Source organism: Camelina sativa, chromosome 7, assembly GCF_030686135.1.
Source record: "Camelina sativa cultivar CO46 ecotype springtype chromosome 7, ASM3068613v1".
Taxonomy (NCBI): domain Eukaryota; kingdom Viridiplantae; phylum Streptophyta; class Magnoliopsida; order Brassicales; family Brassicaceae; genus Camelina; species Camelina sativa.
Genome location: NC_141886.1, coordinates 6,112,458 through 6,140,363, shown reverse-complemented (window position 1 = coordinate 6,140,363; position 27,906 = coordinate 6,112,458). Strand labels below are relative to the sequence as shown.

General features: G+C 38.0%; 2 protein-coding genes across 2 annotated transcripts; both read right to left on the bottom strand.

Annotated features, from left to right (window-relative positions):
* Positions 1 to 352: 352 nt before the first annotated feature.
* LOC147940926 (putative F-box protein At1g50870) lies at positions 353 to 6,252 on the bottom strand. Its single transcript, XM_087458319.1, has 4 exons — positions 6,182 to 6,252; positions 5,608 to 5,727; positions 5,406 to 5,504; positions 353 to 1,231 (listed from the first exon to the last, which is right to left on the bottom strand). Exons 1-4 carry the CDS (start codon positions 6,250 to 6,252, stop codon positions 472 to 474), a joined length of 1,050 nt encoding a protein of 349 aa, XP_087314445.1. The 3' UTR covers positions 353 to 471.
* Positions 6,253 to 24,045: 17,793 nt separating this feature from the next.
* Positions 24,046 to 27,840, bottom strand: LOC104704354 (cation/H(+) symporter 13). The gene is made up of 4 exons (XM_010420461.2): positions 27,324 to 27,840; positions 26,228 to 27,232; positions 25,314 to 25,709; positions 24,046 to 25,119 (listed from the first exon to the last, which is right to left on the bottom strand). Exons 1-4 carry the CDS (start codon positions 27,579 to 27,581, stop codon positions 24,283 to 24,285), a joined length of 2,496 nt encoding a protein of 831 aa, XP_010418763.2. The 5' UTR covers positions 27,582 to 27,840; the 3' UTR covers positions 24,046 to 24,282.
* Positions 27,841 to 27,906: the final 66 nt, after the last annotated feature.

The window sequence follows — 27,906 nt, the reverse complement described above, 5'->3', positions numbered from 1 at the left end:
ATGTACCAACCAAGCAGTTGAGGGAGTAGCTCGTGATCGATAATCTTGGATGTGAAAGATTCAAATGAAGGACCGAGAATATATAATCTTGTATACCCCGTTATTATGGTGAGGGAAACAGAGAAAAAGAGAAAGACGTTCAAGTCTCTATGGCATCATATATTATTCTAAGATTACAAAAGTTAAAAACCAAAAATAAATAAGGAAAATATTACAAGTCTTATTAGATTGACATGAGAGTCTCTATGTGATTTGAAGAAGCACATTGGGCATGGAGAGGTTGGTCACCAAATCCATAGCTGCGCCTAAATTGGTCAAGCGCAACACCATCAATCACGACTCTTCTGAAGCTGTTTCCCTTTGGATCAAAATAAATAATATGAAACGAATATTCCAAAGCTAATGTTACAAAAATGAACTCACCAGCATCATTTACACCATACAGGGAAAACCGGGTTCGGGAAATGGGATCTAACCAAGCAAAAGGCAACGATCACCAATACAAGGAGCGGCTAAATAATACAGAACTCCGTTAACGCATCGTGCTCCAAAGAGGAAAGGGGTATGTGGAGAAATACCTTTGATGACTCTCCATCCAGATTCAGCTTCAGCTCCAGCTTCCAGTGTAAGAGCCCGGGGCGGACGAGGACGAGAACGATGCATAGACAAGACTTTATATGTACCATCGATCGGGTCGTATCCTATAAAACTTACGGTTTCGTCTTTCCAGCGACTTGCGGGTTTGGGTAAAATTGAGAAGCGTCTAGTGGTTGGATTCCAGATTTGAGGGTTTCCTGATTTCTCAACGCAGATCAAGCCGTGGACTGACTCAACCTTTAAAAAACAATACTTTTCTTGAATGGGCATCGAATAACTACTGTCCAACACAGCCACAGGAGGAGGGTTGTTCGAGTTCTGTTGTTGTGGTATGGAAAAGACAATCAGATTGCTGTCTTTTTCTAACACGAAGAGCAGACAGGGACTTCGAGAGGATCGAGCTGCGAACGATCTACTGAAACATGGCTGGGTGGTTATGGAGGTGAAGAGCTTCGACACGCATCGAGACTTCACTACAGACTTCGAAGGCAGCCTTAAGAGTACCTCAGAGATTAGATCTAGAGGAAACGACGTTCCTTTACATTTTCTTGCCTCAATCTCTATCTCTTCTTCTCTTGCTCCCCCATCTTCAACGCCGCTCAACCCTAATTTTTCTTTTCTTGTCTCTTTATTACTGCGGTTTCTTTCTTTTTAGTCTATCATCAAAAAACTTTATTTAAAAAAAAAAATCATATAAAAAATATATACTTCTATTCATGGAGATTTGCAAAAGTTCTATTTTCTATACACAAAATGACTAAATTTTAAAACTAAACTCCAAATAATGAACTCTACTTCTCAAAACTATACCTAAATGTAAAATAGAAAAACTAAACCTAATTTTTTTTTTGCATAAGTCAATTAACATATAGTAATTGTGTAAAAAAGAGCAATAATAAAAAATAAGCAAAAAAAAAGGTACTTTTGAAGAGGAGTATCAATAAAAATATATTTCTAACAAATTTTTTTTTTTTTTAAGAAATTTTGTTGTTTATTTTTCTATTAAACTTAGGATAAAACTTTTTTAGTTCAATTCTTCAGTCCATTGTTATTCTCGTCTCTCATAATCATTAACTTCGTATTTTTCTTGTGCTTGATCCTCATTCTGATCCTCCAGTCCTCAACAATCATCATTGCGTTCAGAAATTAATCCCCAAAAATAAATGTCAGCATCTGTATTCCTGAATATATCCCTTCCATTATCAAGTTAAATCCACAATACGTCCAAAACCTGCCTACACCGTGTGACACAACACACGAAGCTGATCACACCAGCTCACCACAAAACCCAAGCTACCTTCATTAGCCTCCTTCAGCTTCGACTCGTCCTCACGAGCCACCCAAAGGAACATACTCTGCTGTCTATCAATCCTCCCACTATTTCTTTCATTTGAGCTCGTGAGACCGAAATAAAACTACATGAGATATATAAATGATGTCTTACAAAAAAGGTTATTTTACCAAATATACTTCTGAATTAATAATAGAGGGAATAATTTACAATTGTATCTATATATACATTTTTAGAGACATTTATAAAATAAATCTTCAAGTTGGCACTTATTTACAGGCATATCATTGGCATTAAATAATTAATTTAATAAACAAATTAACTTTACTTATATTTGATATACTTTATAGAAACTAATTGTTTTAAAAGGTAACAAAACATAATTGTAAATGTATACAGATTTTATTTCTTTATTTTATAAAGAGTTGAGTGAAGAGGTATTGTTCTTTAAAATTTTGAAAGACTTGATTTAATAAAAAGTGACTTTTAGCCTCACATACTATATTTTACTTTCACGGGTTTCGTATGATAAGTTTTTCCGGATTAAAAATCTTTGAACATGTTGCGTGATCCGCCTAGCATGACGGGTCTGGACTATAGAACCAATACTAAAACTATTAGTTTATTTCATATACTATAGATTTGTAGTCATAGTTTGGAAAATTAACTTATAAATAATTTTGTATATAAAATACAAAATATTACACATACTACAGCACATTCTTAATATTCCAAAAAAAAATATTGTATACACATAAAAATGTACACTAACATACCATATATGCATATACCTCTGTTTAATTATAGAAAACAAAATTATGTGTTTTAAAATTTTATATTCTATCTAATAACAAATTTAATGTAATTAGGTTATAAACTCTATAAAACGTAAGAAGAAGAAAAAACATTCTAAACAAAATTATAAATTAATTAGATAAAATTTAATTAATTGGGAATTTGAAATCTAAATAAATTAAAAATATTATTTAAAATACATTAATTTATAATTTAGTCCTACGGTGTACCACAGGTGAAAACCTAGTTATATATATACTAGGATTTAAGTTGTGGTTGATCACCACATAACAATTATTTTTTATATTTTTTGTATAAATAGAGTGAGTTTCTATGATTATTAGTATTTATGTTACAATGTTATATATATTTTAGTGTTTTTGTAATAATTAATAGTATTTGTTATTGAATTTATGTGGGTTGAATTAGAGAGAGCTATAATTATTTGAATATTTACGGCAACAAGATATTTCATATTTAATGGTGGTGTATGATTTTAATTTTTTGCAAAAAAATCTTACCATAAAAGATAATTTTTTCCCACTAAAACATTTAAATCTTTTAATTTAAAAAGAAAACAGAAATTGATTGTAGAGACATATTTTAAAAATAATCAGTTATTGCCAGTTTAGTGTATTTCAATTAAGGTTTATTTGACAAAATTTACAAAACTTTTTTTTTTAATTTGTCAAAATTGCAAAGGATTAAATATATAAATAATTATAACTTAAAGGGTAAAACACCAAATGTACTTCATAAATGTTAATATAAATATATTATATATGATACACTTGCATGGATCAATTAGATTATAAAAGATTTAATATTTGAAATATCAACGAATCCAAAAACTCATGGATCTATTGTATATATAGTTTTGAAGAAGAGGTTGCAACTACAGATTGTGTGGAAATAGAAACCATATGGAAGGTGCAACATGAGTACAATCTAACGACTTTGATGTCATCTTAACACAATGAACATGAATATTTGTCTAAATGATATTACAGCTGAGAGCATGATCACATGGCAAAATATGCACCATAAGAGATATGTCCTTGTGACAATTGTTGTAACATAAGGAATAATTGCTGAAATCACTGAAATATACTGTGGGTGTGGAGTTTAATTTTTCTTTCAATGGAATATATGTTATTAATTTGGAAATTTAAATAAACTATATATGATTACTAAGTTGTTAGAATATTCAATGGATCATATTAAATATTTTATTTTGAAAATGTATTTGATAATTTATTATCATTAAAGAGGTCTAAGATTCGCCTATATAAGCTGGCTCAAGAAATTGAGAAAGCCATTGAGAAATTAGGAAAATAACATCATAATAAGTGTTATTGCTCATATATGGTGCCTACTGCGCATGTTCTGCTTGGCGAACCCAATTTTGTTCTTCATCAGATGAAGAGTGGGTTTATCACTACAAAAGGGTGTGTTACATCGATTAATTTGTATTATAAACAAAAATGATATTAATTTAAATTACTTTATAATAATTGATACAAAATTAAATATTAACATCATCTCATTATAACTGATACAAAATCTAAATCATTTACATCACTTTCAAAATATTGATGCAAATATATAAATTTACTTCACTTAATAATTTATGTATTTATTAATTTATATTAATATCACTTAGAAAATGATACATAATTTATATCATTAAAAAAATGATTTTATTAAAGTTATATGCTAAGTTAATATATTAATTGAACTTAGGTTGTTAAAAGTTAAAATTTATGCAATTATTTTTTAATTTTATATTGATTAAATATTTTATATGTTTAATTTTTAAATTTTATATTTTGGGCAAAGTTATTTAATTTTAATATGTATTGATATATATTAGTGTATTTAATTACTGATAAGCTATAGCTTTTAAAATTTCAGTACTCCAACAAATTGCAATACATATATTTCAAAAGAAAAGTAATGGGATAAACACATGTTATTATTTGATCTTAAGTTATGTCGATTAAAATATATATATATATATATATATATATATATATATATCTAGTGATCTCATACTCACTAGCAACGTAACCCCAACCAAACAACATCGGATAACATAAAACAATTCTAGTAATCCAATAAGGAATAAATGAATAAACATAGTTCCAACATCTTAAACATGTCCTAAAACAATTTATAGAACCAACAACCTAACAAAAGCATAGAGAAAATAACCGAGCCTCTATAACATCCTCCTCTTCATCGCCTTGATTCCAAGATCACGTTTAGGTTTTACCTTCACCACAACACAAATGAGATGCGTGAGTATTATCATAAATACTCCGTGAGGCGATCCTCCCATCTACTGGACTATACACACAAGCGGAAAGACAAACACAAGCAATACACAAAGAAACAAGCAAATCAGTCAATTCTGAACACACGCGTCGAGTTGCGCACTTGCGTCGACTGACACACTCCTTGCGTCGACCGACATACTCCTTGCGTAGACCGACATACTCCTTGCATCGACCGAAACACACCTTGCGTCGACCGACACACTCCTTGCGTCGACCGATGCAACGTCCTTTCATTGACCGATACAATCCTCCAAATCTCGAGATGCGTCGATCGATGCACTCATTGCATCGACCGATGCAATTCCTTGTGTTGCCGTCAAATCCCTAACTGCTTTGATCGAAACACACCTTTCATCGATCGATGCAGTCGCGCAAATCATCACCGAAACGATTTCTCTTGGACTCTCTCAGCTTCAAAAGTCGCCTCAACGTTGATGGTGCTAGTTGCCGTCTCCCACAAGCCACGAACATCACGACAAACACTCACATCAAGCACAAAAGCAATCAAAAACATCAAATCACACATCTAACCGCTTAGATAAATCATGGTCACACACTCACCTTTACAAAACAGAGAGAATGAACCACACATGACCAGAGACAGTACCACAACACGCTCCTAACACGTTCACGTCCTCAGATCTCCAACCACAAAGACAACACAACACACGACCAGAGTCACCAAGTGTGTAGCGACTTAGACCTCTATTAAGGCACAAGTGTCACCAAGACCACTCAATTCCATGATACAAAACGTCACAAAAACCACCATCTAGGAAAACATCTCAAAGGATCATCACAAAGATCTTACACTTTCCAAAAATAGCAAAGTTCTAATTCCCATAAAATTTTCAATTTTTAGAAATTTTATATTTATGGAAACTTTTCATTGATAGAAACCCTGAGCTATTTCATTTTTCCAGGACAACACAATTCCAATAAATAAATACTCATCTTATTAATCATATAATGTCATAATCGTTACAACTTCAACGAAAATACATAATAAAAAATAAGATACAACGACACTAAGCCAATACACGCATCTTGAACACCACCTCATTTTGGTACTTAATTGCACATCCAACTACCCCTAAGCGACCAAGTATCAATAGAGATGAGCTGGAATACTCCATCCGCTCCAGCCACGGAGGTTCACCTCACAACAACCTCATCGACACTGGGACCGAGGTTAGACAAGCTCAAGCCTCGACCTGCTTCTCGAACCATTTCCTGAACCTTTCCTTCATCCTCGCCTCTGGCTCCCAAGTCTCCTCCAACACTCCATCACAATCCCACTGGAGTCTCATCATAGGAATCTTCTTCCGCCGAAGTTCCTTGATCCGTGATATATCATGGTTTTTACGGTTTTTAACCATGATATAAGTGTGCTTTTTGAATCTTTTGATTTTTTTTCTAGGATGTTTTAGAGTCATTACACGTTTTCTAGGATTTTGGCACAGAATGAGCGAAATGGAGCAATTTGGATCATTTAGGAGCATTAATCCGGAGGAAATCTGATATGTCTATATTTTGTCTCTCCTTAGCATATATTTATCATTCATTTAGCTAGGATAACTCATTGGTTTGCATCATTTTCTAGTCCTTTCTATACACTTTGCATGTCTAGGTAGTTCTTGCATCATTCTTGCATACATTGTGCATTTCGGAGTATTTCAGGTATTTAGGAGACGTTGGAAGCACATCTGATCGAGCCACGCACCCCAGAGGTCCGACCGAGCCACTCTCACTCGCCACGCTCTCCAGAGGTCCGACCGAGCCACTCTAACTCGCCACGCTCTCCAGAGGTCCGAACGAGCCACTCTCACTCGCCACACAACCCAGAGATCCGACCGAGCCACTCTCACTCGCCACGCACCCCAGAGGTCCAACCGAGCCAATCTCACAACACTCCTGGAACCCTCTCTCTAGCCAATCTCACAACACTCCCGGAACCCTCTCTCGAGTCAATATCACAACACTCCCGGAACCCTCTCTCGAGCCAATCTCACAACACTCCAGGAACCCTCTCTCGATCCAATCTCACAACACTCCCAGAACCCTCTCTCGAGCCAATCTCATAACACTCCCAGAACCGTCTCTCGAGCCACCCCCTTCGAGCCGTTCCACTCGATTGGGATTTAGCTTTCGACAGATTCATCAAAGTTGTAGGTAATTTAGTCATCTTTCCAACGCCGTTTATTTCAAGCCAATCGGAGGTGTGGTTTAAGAGTTATCATCGTTTTAGTGGATGCATATACACCCAGCTCGAGCCACTTTCACCGACCACGCTCGAGCCACTTTCACCGACCACACTCGGGCCACTTTCATCGACCACGCTCAAGCCACTTTCACCAACCACGCTCGAGACATTTTCACTCACACCACTCGAGCCACTTTCATATACCAATCGAACCACTAGACGCACACCGACTCGATCACACATGTCAGGAAGACGCTCCGTCTTACACGCTTCAGGGGATTCCCAAACCGACTCCTTACCTTGTCGTTTTAAGTTTTAGGGCTTTCCATGTTGGACTACTATATTTTTTTTTGTTAAGTCTTTGCCCATACATATTATCTTTTATCTCGATTGTTTTCTATTCCTGAAGGTTAACCTAGCCACCAAATACGTTCTGAGACTTTGTATTCCGATATCTTTGAGATTATTCAGTTTTTGCATTGGATTCCTTCTACAAAGTTGTTCATCTTATTTTTATCTACGTAATAATGCTTGTTTCAATGTTTTCTATGTTTGCATCCTTGATGATGATTTTCGGATCTGAGTAGTGTGGTAGTTCTTGAGGATGGGATAGATTAGGAGGAGGATCTTAGGATGTAGAGTGTTTAAGCTTTGATTGTATGATTCCCTTCTGGACTAGAGTTAGAAATACTAGTTTCTCTTTGATCAATTGGAACTGGGTTTTTAGATATTTCCGCATCCAAAAGGTGTTCGATGAAATGTCTGACCAACTAGTGCCAGAGACTTACGTTCCTAGCCTAAGAGATTAGTTGTCTAGGATGTATGTTGACGTTAATGAACTTGTTTTTCATGCCATTCTTGTCCATGTTTCTCTAGCGAGAGCTAGGTTTGGAAGTGGTTGAGTTTGAGTAGCTTCTTTCAAGAGATTGGATTAGCTAAAAAGTGATGTTCACTGTTTAGGGATGGTTTGCTTGTGGCATGTTAAATACTCTATAGACTAGGATACTCCACCGACATCAATTACTCCCATCCTTAGGACCTTTTTCTCTCTAATTTTTATTACATTCCTGAGACTGTTTCGTTTCTTGCCTTTTAGTTCATGCTTAGACTCGTTTATGTTTTATTCATTTTCGTTTCTTGTCCTGCATTCTCGTTTCTAGTTCTGTGATTCATTTTCGTTTTGTATTGTCATCATTCTAGGACTGTTAGATAAACACTCTCTTTGAATTGGCTTGACTTGTGATTTCTTGATTGCATCTTGAGTGAAAGCAAAGATTCCCAACTGGATTGACACCTTAAGTATTACAATTGCATAAGGTTAATTGAACCTGCTAGGATAGACACAAAAAATCCTAGTAACAATTTGGCAGTGTTGCCGGGGACATACTAACCTACAAATCCTAGTTCATATGTCTATATTTTGTCTCTCCTTAGCATATATTTATCATTCATTTAGCTAGGATAACTCATTGGTTTGCATCATTTTCTAGTCCTTTCTATACACTTTGCATGTCTAGGTAGTTCTTGCATCATTCTTGCATACATTGTGCATTTCAGAGTATTTCAGGTATTTAGGAGATGTTGGAAGGGCATCTGATCAAGCCATGCACCCCAGAGGTCCGACCGAGCCACTCTCATTTGCCACGCTCTCCAGAGGTCTGACCGAGCCACTCTCACTCGCCATGCTCTCCAGAGGACCGATCGAGCCAATCTCACTCCGCACACGCTCCAACTACCCTGCTCGAGCCACTCACGCCAACACCCGATCAAGCCTCTCTCTCGAGCCACACACGAAGTCTCCATCGAGCCAACTCGTCAGAGAACACTCTCTCCGGTTCCCTTCCCAGCACGTTGATGGTGCTAGTTGCCGTCTCCCACAAGCCACGAACATCACGACAAACACTCACATCAAGCACAAAAGCAATCAAAAACATCAAATCACACATCTAACCGCTTAGATAAATCATGGTCACACACTCACCTTTACAAAACAGAGAGAATGAACCACACATGACCAGAGACAGTACCACAACACGCTCCTAACACGTTCACGTCCTCAGATCTCCAACCACAAAGACAACACAACACACGACCAGAGTCACCAAGTGTGTAGCGACTTAGACCTCTATTAAGGCACAAGTGTCACCAAGACCACTCAATTCCATGATACAAAACGTCACAAAAACCACCATCTAGGAAAACATCTCAAAGGATCATCACAAAGATCTTACACTTTCCAAAAATAGCAAAGTTCTAATTCCCATAAAATTTTCAATTTTTAGAAATTTTATATTTATGGAAACTTTTCATTGATAGAAACCCTGAGCTATTTCATTTTTCCAGGACAACACAATTCCAATAAATAAATACTCATCTTATTAATCATATAATGTCATAATCGTTACAACTTCAACGAAAATACATAATAAAAAATAAGATACAACGACACTAAGCCAATACACGCATCTTGAACACCACCTCATTTTGGTACTTAATTGCACATCCAACTACCCCTAAGCGACCAAGTATCAATAGAGATGAGCTGGAATACTCCATCCGCTCCAGCCACGGAGGTTCACCTCACAACAACCTCATCGACACTGGGACCGAGGTTAGACAAGCTCAAGCCTCGACCTGCTTCTCGAACCATTTCCTGAACCTTTCCTTCATCCTCGCCTCTGGCTCCCAAGTCTCCTCCAACACTCCATCACAATCCCACTGGAGTCTCATCATAGGAATCTTCTTCCGCCGAAGTTCCTTGATCCGTGATATATCATGGTTTTTACGGTTTTTAACCATGATATAAGTGTGCTTTTTGAATCTTTTGATTTTTTTTCTAGGATGTTTTAGAGTCATTACAAGTTTTCTAGGATTTTGGCACAGAATGAGCGAAATGGAGCAATTTGGATCATTTAGGAGCATTAATCCGGAGGAAATCTGATATGTCTATATTTTGTCTCTCCTTAGCATATATTTATCATTCATTTAGCTAGGATAACTCATTGGTTTGCATCATTTTCTAGTCCTTTCTATACACTTTGCATGTCTAGGTAGTTCTTGCATCATTCTTGCATACATTGTGCATTTCGGAGTATTTCAAGTATTTAGGAGACGTTGGAAGCGCCTCTGATCGAGCCACGCACCCCAGAGGTCCGACCGAGCCACTCTAACTCGCCATGCTCTCCAGAGGTCCGACCGAGCCACTCTCACTCGCTACACACCCCAGAGGTCCGACCGAGCCACTCTCACTCGAGCCAATCTCACAACACTCATGGAACCCTCTCTCGAGCCAATCTCACAATACTCCCAAAACCCTCTCTCGAGCCAATCTCAAAACACTCCCGGAACCCTCTATCGAGCTAATCTCACAACACTCCAGGAACCCTCTCTCGATCCAATCTCACAACACTCCCAGAACCCTCTCTCGAGCCAATCTCATAACACTCTCGGAACCGTCTCTCGAGCCACCCCCTTCGAGCCGTTCCACTCGATTGGGATTTAGCTTTCGACAGATTCATCAAAGTTGTAGGTAATTTAGTCATCTTTCCAACGCCGTTTATTTCAAGCCAATCGGAGGTGTGGTTTAAGAGTTATCATCGTTTTAGTGGATGCATATACACCCAGCTCGAGCCACTTTCACCGACCACGCTCGAGCCACTTTCACCGACCACGCTTGAGACATTTTCACTCACACCACTCGAGCCACTTTCATACACCAATCGAGCCACTGGACGCACACCGTCTTACACGCTTCAGGGGATTCCCAAACCGACTCTTTACCTTGTTGTTTTAAGTTTTAGGGCTTTCCATGTTGGACTACTATATATATTTTTTTTGTTAAGTCTTTGTCGGGACATCTTATATTTTATCTCGATTGTTTTCTTTTCCTGAAGGTTAACCTAGCCACCAAATACGTTCTGAGACTTTGTATTCCAATATCTTTAAAATTATTCAGTTTTTGCATTGGATTCCTTCTACAAAGTTGTTCATCTTATTTTTATCTACGTAATAATGCTTGTTTCAATGTTTTCTATGTTTGCATCCTTGATGATGATTTTCGGATCTGAGTAGTGTGGTAGTTCTTGAGGATGAGATAGATTAGGAGGAGGATCTTAGGATGTAGAGTGTTTAAGCTTTGATTGTATGATTCCCTTCTGGACTAGAGTTAGAAATACTAGTTTCTTTTTGATCAATTGGAACTGGGTTTTTAGATATTTCCGCATCCAAAAGGTGTTCGATGAAATGTCTGACCAACTAGTGCCAGAGACTTACGTTCCTAGCCTAAGAGATTAGTTGTCTAGGATATATGTTGACGTTAATGAACTTGTTTTTCATGCCATTCTTGTCCATGTTTCTCTAGCGAGAGCTAGGTTTGGAAGTGGTTGAGTTTGAGTAGCTTCTTTCAAGAGATTGGATTAGCTAAAAAGTGATGTTCACTGTTTAGGGATGGTTTGCTTGTGGCATGTTAAATACTCTATAGACTAGGATACTCCACCGACATCAATTACTCCCATCCTTAGGACCTTTTTCTCTCTAATTTTTATTACATTCCTGAGACTGTTTCGTTTCTTGCCTTTTAGTTCATGCTTAGACTCGTTTATGTTTTATTCATTTTCGTTTCTTGTCCTGCATTCTCGTTTCTAGTTCTGTGATTCATTTTCGTTTTGTATTGTCATCATTCTAGGACTGTTAGATAAACACTCTCTTTGAATTGGCTTGACTTGTGATTTCTTGATTGCATCTTGAGTGAAAGCAAAGATTCCCAACTGGATTGACACCTTAAGTATTACAATTGCATAAGGTTAATTGAACCTGCTAGGATAGACACAAAAAATCCTAGTAACAAAATCAATTTGGAGTCTGATTATACGAACAACGTCGACCAACACCACATGAGTGGAGGTCGACACCAATACAATCCGACACAAGTCTTCAAATTTGGAAGATTTACAAACTTTGCCCAAAGTTTTCCACAATTGCAACACCAGTCCATGACGTGTTTAAGGACATATATAGTGTTTGTAGGTTTTAGAAACCCAGATGTTTTATAAAAAGCAGCTTTTCGAGAGAGAGATATTGAGAGCTTTTGGGAGAGACGAATCTGAATTCTTTTGTAGAGAGAAGATTTCAAAACTCTCTCTTTTACTTTTGATATCTATTGCATGTTATTCAGAATTATGTCTTGTTCTTCATTAAACATGTGAGAGTAGTTTGCTTGTTAGGTTCAGGGTTTTTCACAGGGTTTTTATGGCTTATTGAATCTGTTATTTTTAGGGTTCATATCTTTTATAATCTTTATCTTTGGTTGTTCTTCACATTAGTTCTTGATTGATTACCTAGAATTAATAACTTAGTAAAATAAATTGATATAAGAATATAATTGATTTTTCTGATTAAACCATTGGTGAGCAAAATTACTTCTTGCAAAGAGATTTGATTTAGTAATTTTGTGAACTAATATAAACCTGTTTTTAAAGCTGATTTTTAACATAGAATTTTAAAAAAAGATTTGGATTTTCTAGTTTTAAATTTAGATAATATTTGCAGTGAGAACTGATTTATTTTACAAAAGAGTTTAGAGTTCTAGATCTAATTTTTATTTGCTTGAACCTTAATTAATTTATTGATTTGATAATTCATAATTACCTGAGAAATTCCCTACACCTAGCTTTTTAATCTTTTGAATTTACAACACTTTTAAATAATATTTTGCATTGCTTTTTTAATATAAATTAACTTGTTTAGCTTAATCAAAAAACTCTACAATTTATTGTGTTTGATCTTGAGTCTCTGTGGATTCGACCCCTAAATATTAAAGTGATATCTTATTTGAGAGGGTAGCTCTAGGGTTTAATTTGAGCTTATCAATCCGCCTCTCAAGAACCCTCACCGTTCTCGCCTCAAGATTCAGGCTCTGAAGGACTTGCGAAGGATGTGTGTGCTGGACTGGGGTGGTCACTAGGCTGATCACCTGAACTTGGTAGAGGTTGCTTACAACAACAGCTATCAAGCGAGTATTGGTATGACTTCTTATGAGACATTTTATGGGAGGCCAAGTCGCACACCCTTATGTTGGACTCAGGTGGGAGAGAGGAGCATATTGGATGCGAGTTTTGTTTAGGAGACCACGGAGAAGATCCGGGTGCTCAATCTGAACATGAGGGAGGCTCAGGATCGGCAGACGAGTTATGTTGATCAAAGAAGGAAGGACATTGAGTTCCAAGTGGATGATAGAGTGTACCTCAAGATAGTCATGTTAAGGTGTTCGAACAGGTTTATCTTAGAGAGTAAGTTGAGTATAAGGTACATGGGTTCTTTCAAGATTGTGGAGCGGGTGGGGATGGTTGAATACAGACTGGAGTTGTCTGAGGTTATGCATGCATTTCACAAGGTCATCCATGTGTCGATGCTGAGGAAGTGTCTTCACAAGGATGACGATGCTTAGCCAACAACTCACATATATCTTAGCCAAAACTGTTGCTCTATTAGTCTTCTTAATCGCCAGAAAATTTGCAGACTTGGTCAGACGATCCACAATCACCCAGTTATCATCCATAGTCCGCAAAACAGACAAAAATAACCACGAAGTCCATCGTGATCATATCCACTTCCACTCTGGGATGGGTAAAGTCTGCAACAAGCCACTCGACACCTGTTGCTCAGCCTTCACTAGCTGGTATATATCACACTTCACGACCCAGCTAGCGATATCCCTCTTTATCCGGACCCAATGATAATACCTTTTATAGTCAAGATACATCTTAGTCGCTCTTGGATGAATAGAGAACTTGCTCGAATGAGCCTTTCTTAGAATCTCCTGTTTGACCCTCATCCTTGGGCATGCAAACCGGACCATGCACAAAAGTAGTCCCATTAGCAGAGACATGATACTCTGAACCTGCAGCCCTAAAGGCATTCACCAGCCCCATATCACTTTCTTGAGCCAATCGAACCCTACTCAGGAGATCTACTCTATAAACTGCCTCCAAACCTAATGGCTTTTGCGAGATAGCATATAACCTCAAAGTACTAATCTCACTCACCAAGAACTTCGTAACTTGCTCCTAAGCAGAAGCTGCCCGCTTCATGCTCAGAGCATCTGCCACCAAGTTAGCTTACCGGGGTGATTAGCTATATCCACATCATAATCTGCTACTTACTCCATCCACCGCCTCTGTCTCAAATTCAGCTCTTGCTGAGTGAAAATATACTTCAGGCTCTTATAATCTGTGTATACATGTACCTTCCCGCCATAAAGATAAGATATGTATATCTTTAAGGCGGAAACTACAGTTGCCATCTCTATATCATGAGTAGGATAGTTGCCATCATGCTTCCGCAACTACCGCGAAGCATAGGGAATAACCCTCCCCTCCTGCATCAACACACATCCCAAACAAACTCTAGAAGTATCTGTAACACCATGTACGGCTTATCCTGCTCTGGCAATGCCAATATTGGTGTACTCGTCAACATCTGCTTCAAGCTTGCAAAAACTGCCTCATACTCCGGTGACCACACAAAAGGAACGTCCTTCCTTGTGAGCTTAGTCATCGGCTGCGCGAAACTCGCAAAACCTCTCAAAAACTTCTTGTAGTTTCCTGCCAATCCATGAAAACTCCTGATCTCTGTAGCATTACTCGGCGTAGACCAATCCCTGATAACCTCAATCTTCTCTAGATCAATAGAGACTCCCTCTGCAAAAATAATGTGATCCAGAAAACCCATCTCTCTCTGCCAGAAACTGCACTTGCTCAGCTTAGCGAAAAGCTTCTGCTCCTATAGCTTCTTCAAAACTGCCCTCAAATGGATCTTATGCTCCTTAAGATGTCTTTGATGAAAAAATGACAAACTCATCTAGAAATTCCTGGAACACGCTGTTCATCAACCTCATAAAAGCAACTGGCGCATTAGTCAAACCAAATGGCATCACCACAAACTCATAGTCCCTGTAACTTGTCCTGAAAGATGTCTTCCTGAACTCCATCTCGTCTATCAGAATCTAATAGTATCCAAACCCCAATAATCTATACACAAACGGAAACTCTAATCCTTCTTCTTAACAAACAACACCGGCTTGCCCCATGGTGAAGTGCTAGGACGAATGAATCCCTTGCCCAACAAGTTCTCGAACTGCTTCTTCAGCTCTTCCATCTCTGCTGGAGCCATCCTATAGGTGTTTTTGACAGTGGCGTCGTCCCTGGTTCCAACTCAATCGCGAAGGGATCAGACCGAGATAGAAATAGTAGCCAAGTACGCTTCCCGACCCTTACTAATCATCTTCTCTGCCTGCACAGCAGAGATAACCAGACTCCCTGAAGTCAGCCTCACTCCTTGATACACCAAGCTTCTCGCTCTAGGCCTCTCAAATACAACTCTGCACTGATATCAATCCAAATGGACTCTATACCGATGCAACCAATCCATGCCCAATATAATATCATAGAAATCCACTGGACTGATAAACATATATACCGACATCAACTCCCCAGCAACCTGAATATCCACACCCCTCCCATGTACATGGACTTGAATCATCCCGCCTTCAGCAAACTTAACGTTCCTAAACCGCTTTCTGGGATCTCCATGAATGTTCCCCCTCTCGGCACATTCTTGGATAACGAAGCAATGAGTTGCTCTATAATCAAACAACACATGAGACGGAAGTCCTCCCACCAATAAGGTCTCTACACAAACCTTATGCTCTTATAATCCTAGCGTTCATCAATCCAACAGTCATAAACATAAAACCAGCAACCTAGCAATATTCTACTGACTCAACTCTAACAACCTAACAGAAGCCAGACAACACTCAATCGAGCCACTAGAACATCCTCCTCTTCATTATAACATCCGCGAACCAGAATCCTGGTTTGGGAGGTGCATCTACGATGCACTATGTGCATCTGTCGATGCAAGGTCAGTTTTTGCGAACGAGTTTAAATTAAATATTGCGTTTTGGGTTAGGAAAAACCCTGAAATCGTGTATAAAAGGAGGAACTCGAGGGTTTAGCCGAGTTTGGAGAAAAAGAAAGAGAGAAAGAAGTTCTTAAGCGTTCCTGAGAATTTTCTTGGCAAAGGTGACTGCATGACCATGGCTTATCTAAGCTTGAGATTTCTCTGATTTGCTTTTTTTATGTGCTATTTGGCTTGTTAGAACGTTGTTGAGTCGTAAGAGGCTTTGGGAAGCTTCTTTGCGGCATTGGATTGTGTTTTGGTGGTTTAGGAGCGGAGATCCGACGAGGAGCTTCGGGGAAGATGATGCTCGGCATGTGCGTCGATCAATGCACTTTGTGCGTCGGTCGATGCAATGCGAGGACAGCGCGATTTGACTTAGTAGCGTCGGTCGATGCAATGCAAGGATAGCGCGATTTGACCTAGGGATTTTCGTAAAATATCTAGCATGAATCAGTCGATGTAGTGTTAGTGTTGTTCGATGCAGGTGAACCTCGTATTGGTCGATACAAGCTTGTGTCGGTCGATGCAACCACAGTTGGTGTTGGTCGATTCATTGGTTGGGGTCGGTCGATGCAGTTGTCCTGGTTTGTTGTTTGTTTGTTGATTGTTGCTTAATGGTTAGAGATATCTCAATTGGTTGTATGTATAACCTAGTAGATGGGAGGATCACCTTGATTCCATGATCACATTTTGCCTTTACCTGCACCACAACACATATGAGATACTTGTGTATTTTATAAACACTCAGTGAGGCAATCCTCCCATATACTGGGCTATACACACAAGCAATTGAGATAACTCTAACCATCAAACAACAATCAACAAACAAACCAGGACAACTGCATCGACCGACACCAACTAGGATTGCATCGGCCGACACCAACTAGGATTGCATCGACCGACACATGCCTACATCGACCAACAATAACACTGCATCGACCGACGCAATTGCATCGACCGAAACCTCCATTTGGCATCGACCAATGCTCCTAGGTCAAATCACGCTGTACAAGCATTGCATCGATCGACACACATGCCGAGCATCGATTTTCCCCAAAGCTTCTCGCTGAATCTTCGTTCCTAAACCATCAAAACAAGATCCAAAGCCACAAAGACGCCTCACAAAGCCTCCAACGACTCATAAATATTCTAACAAACCAAGGAATCAACCACATAACACATGAACACGAAGATCAGAGAAATCTCAAGCTTAGATAAGCCATAGTCCTGCACTCACCTTTGCCAAGAAGATTATGACCCTTAAACAAGCGGATCCACACTCCTAGCAAGCTCCTACAACGATTCCAGCTACAGATCTCCCCAAGAACACCCACCAATCCTCAAAAACTCACCAACACCTCAAAAACACCTTCACTCTTTCTTTTCTCTCTAAAAACGGCTAAACTCGGCTAAAACCACGAAATTTTCTTTAAATACGCGACATAAGGGTTTTCTAACCCAAAACACTGCGTTTAACTTACTCGCTTTGCGACCAAACCCGCTTTGCATCGATCAATGCAGAAAACTGGGATTCCGGTTCGCGGATGAAATACGGTGTCGGTGGTAATGACAACATCGTCTACCCCACCTGCTACACCACAACACAAATGAGATGCGTGAGTATTATGATAAAGACTCTCTGAGGCAATCCTCCCATCTATTGGGCTATACACACAAGCAGAAAGACAAACACAACCAATACACAAGGAAACAAGCAAACCAGATAACTCTGAACACACACGTCGAGTCTGCGCACTTGAGTCGACCGACGCACTCCTTGCATCGACCGATCCAATGTCCATGAGTCGAACGATGCAATCCTCCAAATCTTTAGATGCCTCGATCGATGCAATTTCTTGCGTGGTCATCAAATCCCTAACTGTGTCGACCAATGCACACCTTGCATCGATCGATGCAGTTACGTGGATCATCGCCGAAACAATTTCTCTCAGACTCTCTCGGCTCCAAACATCGCCTTAACGTCGGTGGTGCCAAAATCCGCCTCACACAAGCCACAGACGTCACGAAAAACACTCACATAGGGCACAAAAGCAATCAAACACACTAAAACACACAAATCACACATCTAACCGTTTAGATAAGCTATGGCCACACACTCATTTTTGCAAAACAAATAGAATGGACCGCACATGACCAGAGATAGCACCACAACATGCTCCTAACACGTTCACGGCCTCAGATCTCCAACCACAGGAACAGATCTCTCAAGAACAAACACATATCTCACATGAAACTCTCTGGAAGCTTTTTTCTCTTTTGCAAAAGGGAAAAACGGCTAAAATAAGTCAAGAACATCGACAATAAGCCTAGAGATTCCAAACCCTAAACGCAACCAAAAGGAGATTAATGAAAGACTAATTTAGAGCTTACATCTAATTTTATTAATTATATATTTCGTCTTGTGGGTAAAATTATAGTCAATACCATTAGTATATATTAAGTCACCAAAATTGTTCGAACAGTATGTATAAAGGGTAAAATATTCCACTTTAATAAAGGGTAAAATATGTATTTTCTTCTCTTTTTCCCCTTTAACTGCGCAGCCATAACCCTAAACCAGAGACTAGTTTGGTTTTTATCAATTTTTCTTCTATTTGCAGTATTTTATACTTAAAATCTACAGATCTAATCATTAATAATCGATTTATCACATAACTTTAACAAAAAAGTGAGATTATTCACATACTGAAATCGCGACAGTTTGGTGCCACCAAGCTTTTGTCATGTGTTAAAGCGGGCCCTTGGCCGATTTTTTAAACAGGCGTCTATACTTATGTTGGTTGTTTTGTCTGCCTTTATAAACTATGTTCATACCACTAATCGTATTATTCTTCCTTAAAATCTACAGATTTCATCATTAATAATCGATTTATAACATAATTTTTTTAAAAAGTGAGATTATCCACATATTTGATTTATTGGCTGAGTATACTAAAATCGCGACAGTTGGATGCCACTGAGCGGTTTTCCTGTCGGGCCTAGGCCAATTTTTTAAACAGAGGTCTATAATTTTGTTTGTTTTTTTTGTCTGCCTTTATAAACAACTAGAAAGTGAAAATTTGAAATGACTAATATTGTTAATTTCACATTTCGAGTAGAAACTTTATGGTAATTATTTAATTGTATAGTATAAAATTCAGAAATAATGACTAAGATGAATCAACCAAATTAATTAAATAAAAAATTTGTTATATATAGAAAAACCAATTCAGTGACAATAAGAGAACAATGTTAAAGATATATGAATCTAGGTTTGCTGAATCTTACTCAGATAATCAATTTTGAAAGATATTCTCATAAAACAACATTTTAATCATTATTCTATCAAAATTTACAAAAAAATATTAAGAGAAGCAATCAACCAAATTAACTAAAAAGATAAATATATGAAAAATTAGATATCACAATCGATTACCTAGATTAATACTTGGAAGAGATGATCGATGCGCGTATAAATGGAAAACGACACAAAACAAAAGTTAGATGAAGGAATCAATACAACAATCCTAATTTTAATGAAGATGAGTGAATCAATGCTGATAAATAAATGAAAAGAAAACAATACTCATAATTTTTATAACTTGGGAGTGTGAAACAATACTCAAAGAACAAAAGTTCTTTTTAAAGTCTATAAAAATCTACATATACATAGAAACAAAGATGTTTGAAATAAAAAGGTGCGAAAACTAACAAGTGCAAACATTGAAAGATGGAGGTACGACGAAGAAACAAAATTAATGGATCAAATTATTACAACTTTTGAGATCATTATTTTTTTGATAGCTCTCGCGTGAACTCTCATATTTAATGGCAATCGAGTGGAGTGTTGTCCCTCATGTCTCACAAACCACTTTCATTTGAATCATGCTTCTTTTGAACGAACATGTTCAGATTTGGGGACCAAACACAATCATCGCTGGTTCCACTACACGCTCTCGTGATTACTTATCCCCACCAACGAACTCACTGCGCTTTTCACTTTCTTTTTCTCGCATGATCGATCTAATAGCTCATGATTGATCTGCCCATGCACACTGGAATTATTATTGCCCATGATTTTGTACTTTGTTCCCTTTTCGGAATTTGGCTCCATAATAACTCGCCAATGCCATGGTCGAACCTTCCAACTGCTTTTGGTCACTAATGATTATACTTTATTCATGCTATTCGTGACATAATGGTCTAAATCCGAGCCACACACTTGGTCCCATGAGTTAGTTTATCATTCGCCTTTAATCCTTTTCGCAATCCATCATTTTCTATAAAATCCCACCAATTAAGAATGGTTCTCAAAGAATCCGTGATAATTGGTCAACTTTTCTCTTGCGGAACCTTCTCCTACTCGAGAGCTTCTATTTCTCAAAGTTTCTCATTTATTGCTCTAGGCTTTTTTGGAGTTTTTCTCGTTGGTCGTTCCTGTTTTTCTTTATGCTTGTGTACGAATTATTACATTGACGGTTGATATGCTCAAATTGTAATATCCTAATGGTACTAACAACCTTGCAGTTGTAATACTTTAGGGATCGAATCCACAGAGACTCCAGATCACACAATAGACTTATTAATCTTTTAATTATGCTAAATCAAAATATTAAATTTAAATAGCAATGCAGAAACAGAAAATAAAAGTGTTGTAAATTCAAAGGATCAAAAAGCTAGGCATAGGGAATTTCTCAGGAAATTATGGAATATCAAATCAATAAATTAATAGGATTCAAGCAATTAAGATCAGATCTAGAACTCTAAACTCTTGGTAAAATAAATCAGTTCTCACTGCAAATATTATATAAATTTAAAACCAGAAAATCCAAATCTCTTTGTAAACTTCAAGGTTAAAAATCAGCTTTAAAACAAGTTTAGATTGTTCACAAAATTATTAAATCAAATCTCTTTGCAGGAAATAATTTTGCTCATCAAAAGGTTTTATCAGGAAAATCAATTATATTCTCATATCAATTTATTTTCCTAAGATATTAATTCTAGGTGATCAATCAAGAATCAATATGAAAAACAATCTAAGATGAAGATCACACAAGATAATAAATCCTAAAAACAACAGATCTAATAAACCATAAAAACCCTATGAAAAACTCTAAAATTAACAAGCAAACTACTCAGACATGAACAAAACATCTTTTATGAATAATAAGCAATTTAAATTAAGAAGTAAGAAGGGAGTTTAAGAATCTTCTCTCTACAGATGAAATCAGACTTATCTCTCCCAAAGCTCTCAATATCTCTTCTCTCAATAAGGTTGCAGAATAAAACTCTCTAGAAAATAACTTAGGTCCTAACAATGACCATAAAAATCCTAAATATACTCTAAAACGCGTCTTGGGCCTTCATTGCAAATAAGAAAAACTTGAGCAAATTTTGTAAATCTTCTAAAGCTTGTGGAGAAAACTTCCGACTCGGCTTTTGGGCACTGCATAGGTAGCATCGGTCGATGCATAGTCTTCAACTCGTCTCCGATCAGCCTTAATGCTTTGATTATGCTCCAAATCACCATTTTTAGCTCCTTTGTGTTCCATCCGTGCCAATGAGTACCTAAACCTATAAAGACTCAAAAACAACCTAGAAAACAAATCAAAAGACTCAATAAGCACACTTATACCATGGTTAAAAACCACAAAAACCATGATATATCAACGGTCGGTTTGCTACGTTTGAGATGTTATTAAAGACTTGTTTACCGTCTCTACAAGTGTGACGATAACAAGTCTTCAAAGCCTCACAGACGGTCACAAGTCTTCAAAACCTCCCGGACGTAGCAAATCGACCGCCGGATATGGATGGGTTCATGGGCCTAGTGAGAAGACATGAAGCCCATTAAGAAAGGTGGGTCCATGGGCTAGGATTGGACATGGGGACCACTAAGAGGTGGAAGTCGGGGCGTTACAAGTGGTATCAGATTCGAACGTAGACGAGTGTAGAGTTGAGTGGGCTCACACCATCGAGGGTGACAGTCTTGGTGCACAACAAGGACGTTGCAATCTGTTGGTGGGGGTGAGTTGTGACACTCCGGTTTGCGGAGAGGTTTAAAAGAATTGATTTGGCCACCTATATCACCAAAGAGCACTTATCTTTTCGGTCAAAGATCTTGAGAGAACTCCAGAGTTACGGGTGCTTGAGATGGATTAGTCTTAGGATGGGGACCTTCCAGGAAGTGACTGTCGGAACTGTGTGAGTGAGGACAAAACACAGAGAAAGATCATGTGGTGATTTGTAGAGATGGTAAACAAGTCTTTAAAAACCTCCCGGACATAACAAAGCAATCGTCGGATATGGATGGGCTCACGGGCCTAGTGAAAGGATGTGAGGCCCATTAAGGAAGGTGGGCCCATGGACTGGGACTGGACATGGGACGCACTAAGAGGTTGGCGATCGGGACGTTACAGTGTGTATAGTCTAGTAGATGGGAGGATTACCTCACAAAGTATTTGTGATAATAATCATGCATCTCTTTTTTGTTGTGATGTAGGTAAAGTGTGATGTGGAATCATGGCGATGAGAAGGAGGATGATCTAGGGTTTTGGCTATATGGTATGGTTATTTTTATGTTGTTAGAAACTGGTTTAGAAACTTTTTTGATTGTGGGTTTTGACTCGTTATAATTGATAATGTAGTTACAACAAATTGGAGTTGGTTTGCTATGTCTTCCGGTGTGCATGTTGGTTTATCGTTAGTTTGTTGGTTGGTTTAAGTATTATGGAGTACTTGATTATGTCATTTTTTTAAAAAAAAAGGGGGCAGGTAGTAACTAATTGGTATCATAACTCTTACGGTTTAGAGCGGATGAAAGGACTGGTTAGAACGGTTTAGGAAATCTAATTTGGATTAATTATTTTTTCATGTTGTGTGGTGCATGTGTTTAATCGTTGTTGTATACTAAAATTGATTATGAGTTGATAGTCAATTTGAATGAGCATGTAATATTAAAATCATCATATTCGAGCCTTCAATGAGATTCTACAATAAATACCATGTGTTTGCTATAAGTTGTTTTTTTGTTCTGTTAGTCGTGTACTATTTTTAGCTTATGTTCGGGGAGGTGCATATGGCTATTGGAAAGATGTTGGAAAGTGGTGGATCACACAAGTATCGGAAAATACCGTTAGCAGTGATTCATGAAAGTGGATATGTTGGAAATGGATTTCCAAGAAATTAAATAATATGTTCCATTGAGATAATGACTCCTCTAGTCATAGATCTCAGAATGTTTGTGCATGAATCGATGACCCAACTATTGGACCGGGGCTGATTGTAGATTGGGTTGAGCATGTGCAAATCGAGCTCTGATACCATATTAGATTGTGGACTTCTAAAATAATTAACAATGAGTATAAAGACATATATCTTAAATAGACCACTTAAGATCATACTCAACTTCCAATATGAGATATTGTATCCCTAATAAAAACTGTCTTCTGCCACTTTAATTTTGCAAATACAAAAAATATATTTGTGTAAATGCAAACAAAAAAAACAAATATTGTTTGTTTTATTATAAGAGAGAGAAAATATAGTAATAACATAATACTCAGGTCATGTAAATTATTAAAATAAAGTGAAGAGAGAATATGAAATAAAAAATATAACATACTATAAGATTTCTAAAACATTTTATTTAATATTTTAATCTTAATTAGTTTTATCTCTTTTTTTTTTTTGGGTCACCATCCTAGTTTTATCTTAAATGGTGAAATGAAGAGAGTGAAAATATAGAAATACTTCTTGAGCATTTAATGATAAAGAAAAAGGGGTCACATATCCCAAAAATAAAGAGTCAAATGTCAAGATAATAGAGATTGTTGGAATATTTTTGATTACCTACCCACATATTTTTACCAAATTATTTTTTTATTTACTATGTTGATCTCTTAGTAATATATATAAATGAAGACAAAAATAGCGAACTACAACTATAACATGATGACATCCTGAGACTCAATTCGATACCAAATGCATCTACCTCTTAGATACATCATACATCTATGTATAAATATCTCTAATCATGAACATATAAAAAAAAAAGAAAAAAAAACTTACTAAATGAAGATTTAAGACAGTTGGCTACTCTAGTATTTACCGAGATCAATGGTAGTGAAACCTTCTTCAGCAGAGAAACGTGGTTGCATTACCGTATCAGCAATCTTCTGATGATGCTCGACCTTAGGCAATTTATAACTTTCGTCCATGGCCAGTGAGTCTCCTTGCTGCTGATGAACAACAAGCACCGAGAAATGAAAATCCGGCGACGTCAACATATCTCCTATCACACCTAACTCAGGGCACTCACTCCAGTCCGTCAGTCCATACAAGACCGAAGACTCTAGGTCGTGGTCTCGGCCAACTAATACCATGTCATAGGCATCTCCCAGTGAGCTAATCGCTTGCGTCGTCTCCACGCCATCTCTCACTATCTCTTCTACGTAGTGAATTTTCCCTTTATTCGCTGCGTGGCTCTTAAAATCGCTTATTAGATTGTACTCGGACATGTCGCTGTAATCCTCATCGTGAAGAGAGCTCTTGTGACGGAAATGTATCATAGTGACGTTAAGATCAGGCTTTTCAGCCATCCTCATGCATAACGCAAGCGCCTCCGCGTCATCCTTGCCTCCGATGAAGAGCACCGCCACGTTTTGCCACGTATTAGTCATCAAGACAGAGCGACGTCCCTCAGTCTCTCCTCGGTCTATGAATATTGCGACTGAACAAGGTGCAGCTTCCAACACGTTAAGGTTTATGCTGCGGACGGGCCCGTTGACTTGTCCGACTGTCCCGTCAATTGCGTACTGCTTGTGGAACGGAATCACGATTAACGTCGCCTTCTTGTCGAGTGCGAGCGTGCATACGTCGTTGTTTATGCTCGAATAAGGCGCTGCTGCGGTAAAGTGTTGCGCCATGAGTGCTCCCTACATAAGATTAATAATTATGATTATCAAACTATATATTTCTTCTTCTTATAATTTTTTATTTGTTTTTTTTGCGCTTACATTGACGTAGCCTACATTGACGTGTATGCTCTCATGATCATGTTATAATGATTATATTATGTTATACACTTATAAGATGAAAAAAAAAAAAAACGTTTAGTTGTTTTATATACCTGGTACTTTTGCTCGAAACGCTGGAAGGCGTTTACGATGTGTGTGGACTGAGCCGTGTTAGGGTCAAGTTTGTTCATCTGGTGGTGCGGCGTGAGAACTGCGTGTGCTCGACCTTTAAGCTCGACCAGGTGTAACGTGAAGAATGAGATCGGGTTAAACCGTGTCGGGTAAGTAGCTTCTAGAAGATTAACCATGGAAGGAACGTTTTCAACATTGTAGAGGCCAAGGAGAAGACGGAGCTGAAGATTGTGTTGTCTTGTGTTGAGGATTGTTCGTTTGCTTTTGCTTTTGTAGCGTTTCGAAGGGTCGTAGAGGTACACAACGAGGAACCGCGATATCCCAGTTACCATCAACAGCGTGATGATCACCAGATTAAAGCATTCTGTGTCAACAACCTGGAAAGCACATTCAATTTTTTACCTTAAGTTAAAAGAAATTATACGAAGAAACTAAGTTCACCTCATACACCGTTATTGTTAAAATGAGTTTCTAACACATTATAGAAACATCTAAGATCAAATTAATAAATTGTTGACAAAAAAAAAATATTAAGAAAATATAAATTCAACTCACATATATATGGCTAGTAATTAAACAAAAAAAAAATATATGGCTAGTATCAAAATGAGCTTACTGGCTCAATTCAACTCACATTGCCATTGTCCAAATAGATTTGAACTTGTATCGGAAAAACCTAAATTAAACTTGTATCACATTGCCATTGTCCAATTTATCTTTCTTCATCATCCAAACAAACCTACTTATCTCTTTAAATCCTAATCAAAACCAAAACGGTAACAAAAGAAACCACAATTTTTTTCAGTTTTCTTGATATATATATTTTATAAAACAAGAAAATCTGAACCAAAAACCAAACTGAAAAGACAAATCAGTTAAGACTATTTATATTCACCTGAGCGTCTTTCCAGACGATAGTAGTGTAGACTTCGATGATACCTTGACAACACATCAACAAGGCCAAACAAAGCGCGTCTCCGATCTGCGTATTGCAGTAAGCAGACGCAGCCGCGGTACCAAGGAACTTGCACCCGTAAGTGATCAAGAGAATGACCTCAACCAATACCACATGGTGCTCATGGCTCTCTGTGATCTCAAAGAAATTAGTTTGCAACCCACTAATAGCGATGAAACATGGGAGGAACAAATTCGAAGCAAATATCTCGAGTTTGGCAGCAAGTTCCGTGCCTAAAGGCGGACCATCAGGTAGCGAAACACCAAACCAAAACGCTCCAAACGCAGCGTGGACCCCCATAGCCTCTCCGCTAAGGCTAGCCACGGCTAAAAGCAAGAGGACCGGGTAGAACGGAACAACGTCTTTATTATTCATGGTTTTGGTTTTCCTCTCGGTGAGCCATACTAGAAAAGGTCTAAAGAGGAAATGAATCACCAGAAGAAGAAGAACGATCATCAAAAGCGCGCAAAAGCTATTCATAGTCCGCTCACGCGTGTAGATATTAAACGCGAGAGCGACGAACCAGCTACAAACTTCGCAGACCATTGAGCAGTGGGTGGCTAACCGTCCTAACTCGGAGTTAAGGATGTTAAGTTCCGCTAAGACCGTGGTTGTAACCGGGAATGAAGTCATCGAGCTCAAGGAGATGGCGCTGCTTGTACAGCTAACCACGTCGCTGGGAAGTCCCAAAGTTTTACTAAAGAACATTACCGTGAGGCTGCCAAGGGAGAAAGGGAAGGCGTAAGAGGCTGTACCGATGAGGATGGCTTTAGAACCAGCTTTTCTGATAATACTCCCATCAATTTTGAGCCCGAGGAGGAAGAGATGGATGACGAAACCGACGTTTGAAAGCGTTTGTATTATGATCTTGCCTTCAGCGGGAAGAAACATGTTCATGTATGTTACATTATGTCCTAGAAAAGACGGTCCTAAAACAACACCTGTCTATACATTACACACACAATAATAAGTTTCAGAACACTTTTTGCTTTGCAATAAGAGTACAGTGAATATATTATTCATTCGAAAGTTATACCAAGACTTGAGCAGTGATAATTCCTTGTTTCAAAGGTTGAAGAATGCGGAAGATAAGCCTAGAGGTAACGATGATGACTGACATTTGTAGCATGAGAAGAGGCATTGCGAATTTGAGAGGGTCATTGTTCATGAAAATGCCTCTTGAGGTCATCATGTTTTGTGCTTGGCACACAAGCTCTTCCTTCATGAATGGACCGTGCACTTCACCCCAATGCGACGAGTTGGCCTCCTCTCTGAAAAACGTCAACAACTCCATGGTGTTTTCTTTATCTGTAAAAGGAAGAAAGAGTAGAGAAGAGAGACAGGGAGAGAGACTAGGTTTGGGAAACTATCAAGGTTATGTAATGGAAAATGAGAGATGCAGCTTTGTGCAATGTCAAATGTTAATGGTATAGAGAAGAAAACAGAGGACTCTGTTTTTACTTGTGGTAAATGGTTCTATGACTATGGTGAGGTCAAAGAAAGAAGACTCAGAGACAGAGAGAGGAAGAGAGAGAGAGATTGGTATGTGAGAGAAGGAAAAAGAAAGATGAGCCTGTATTTGTTGTTTCTATTTATTGTTTCTTTCTATTTTTACGTTT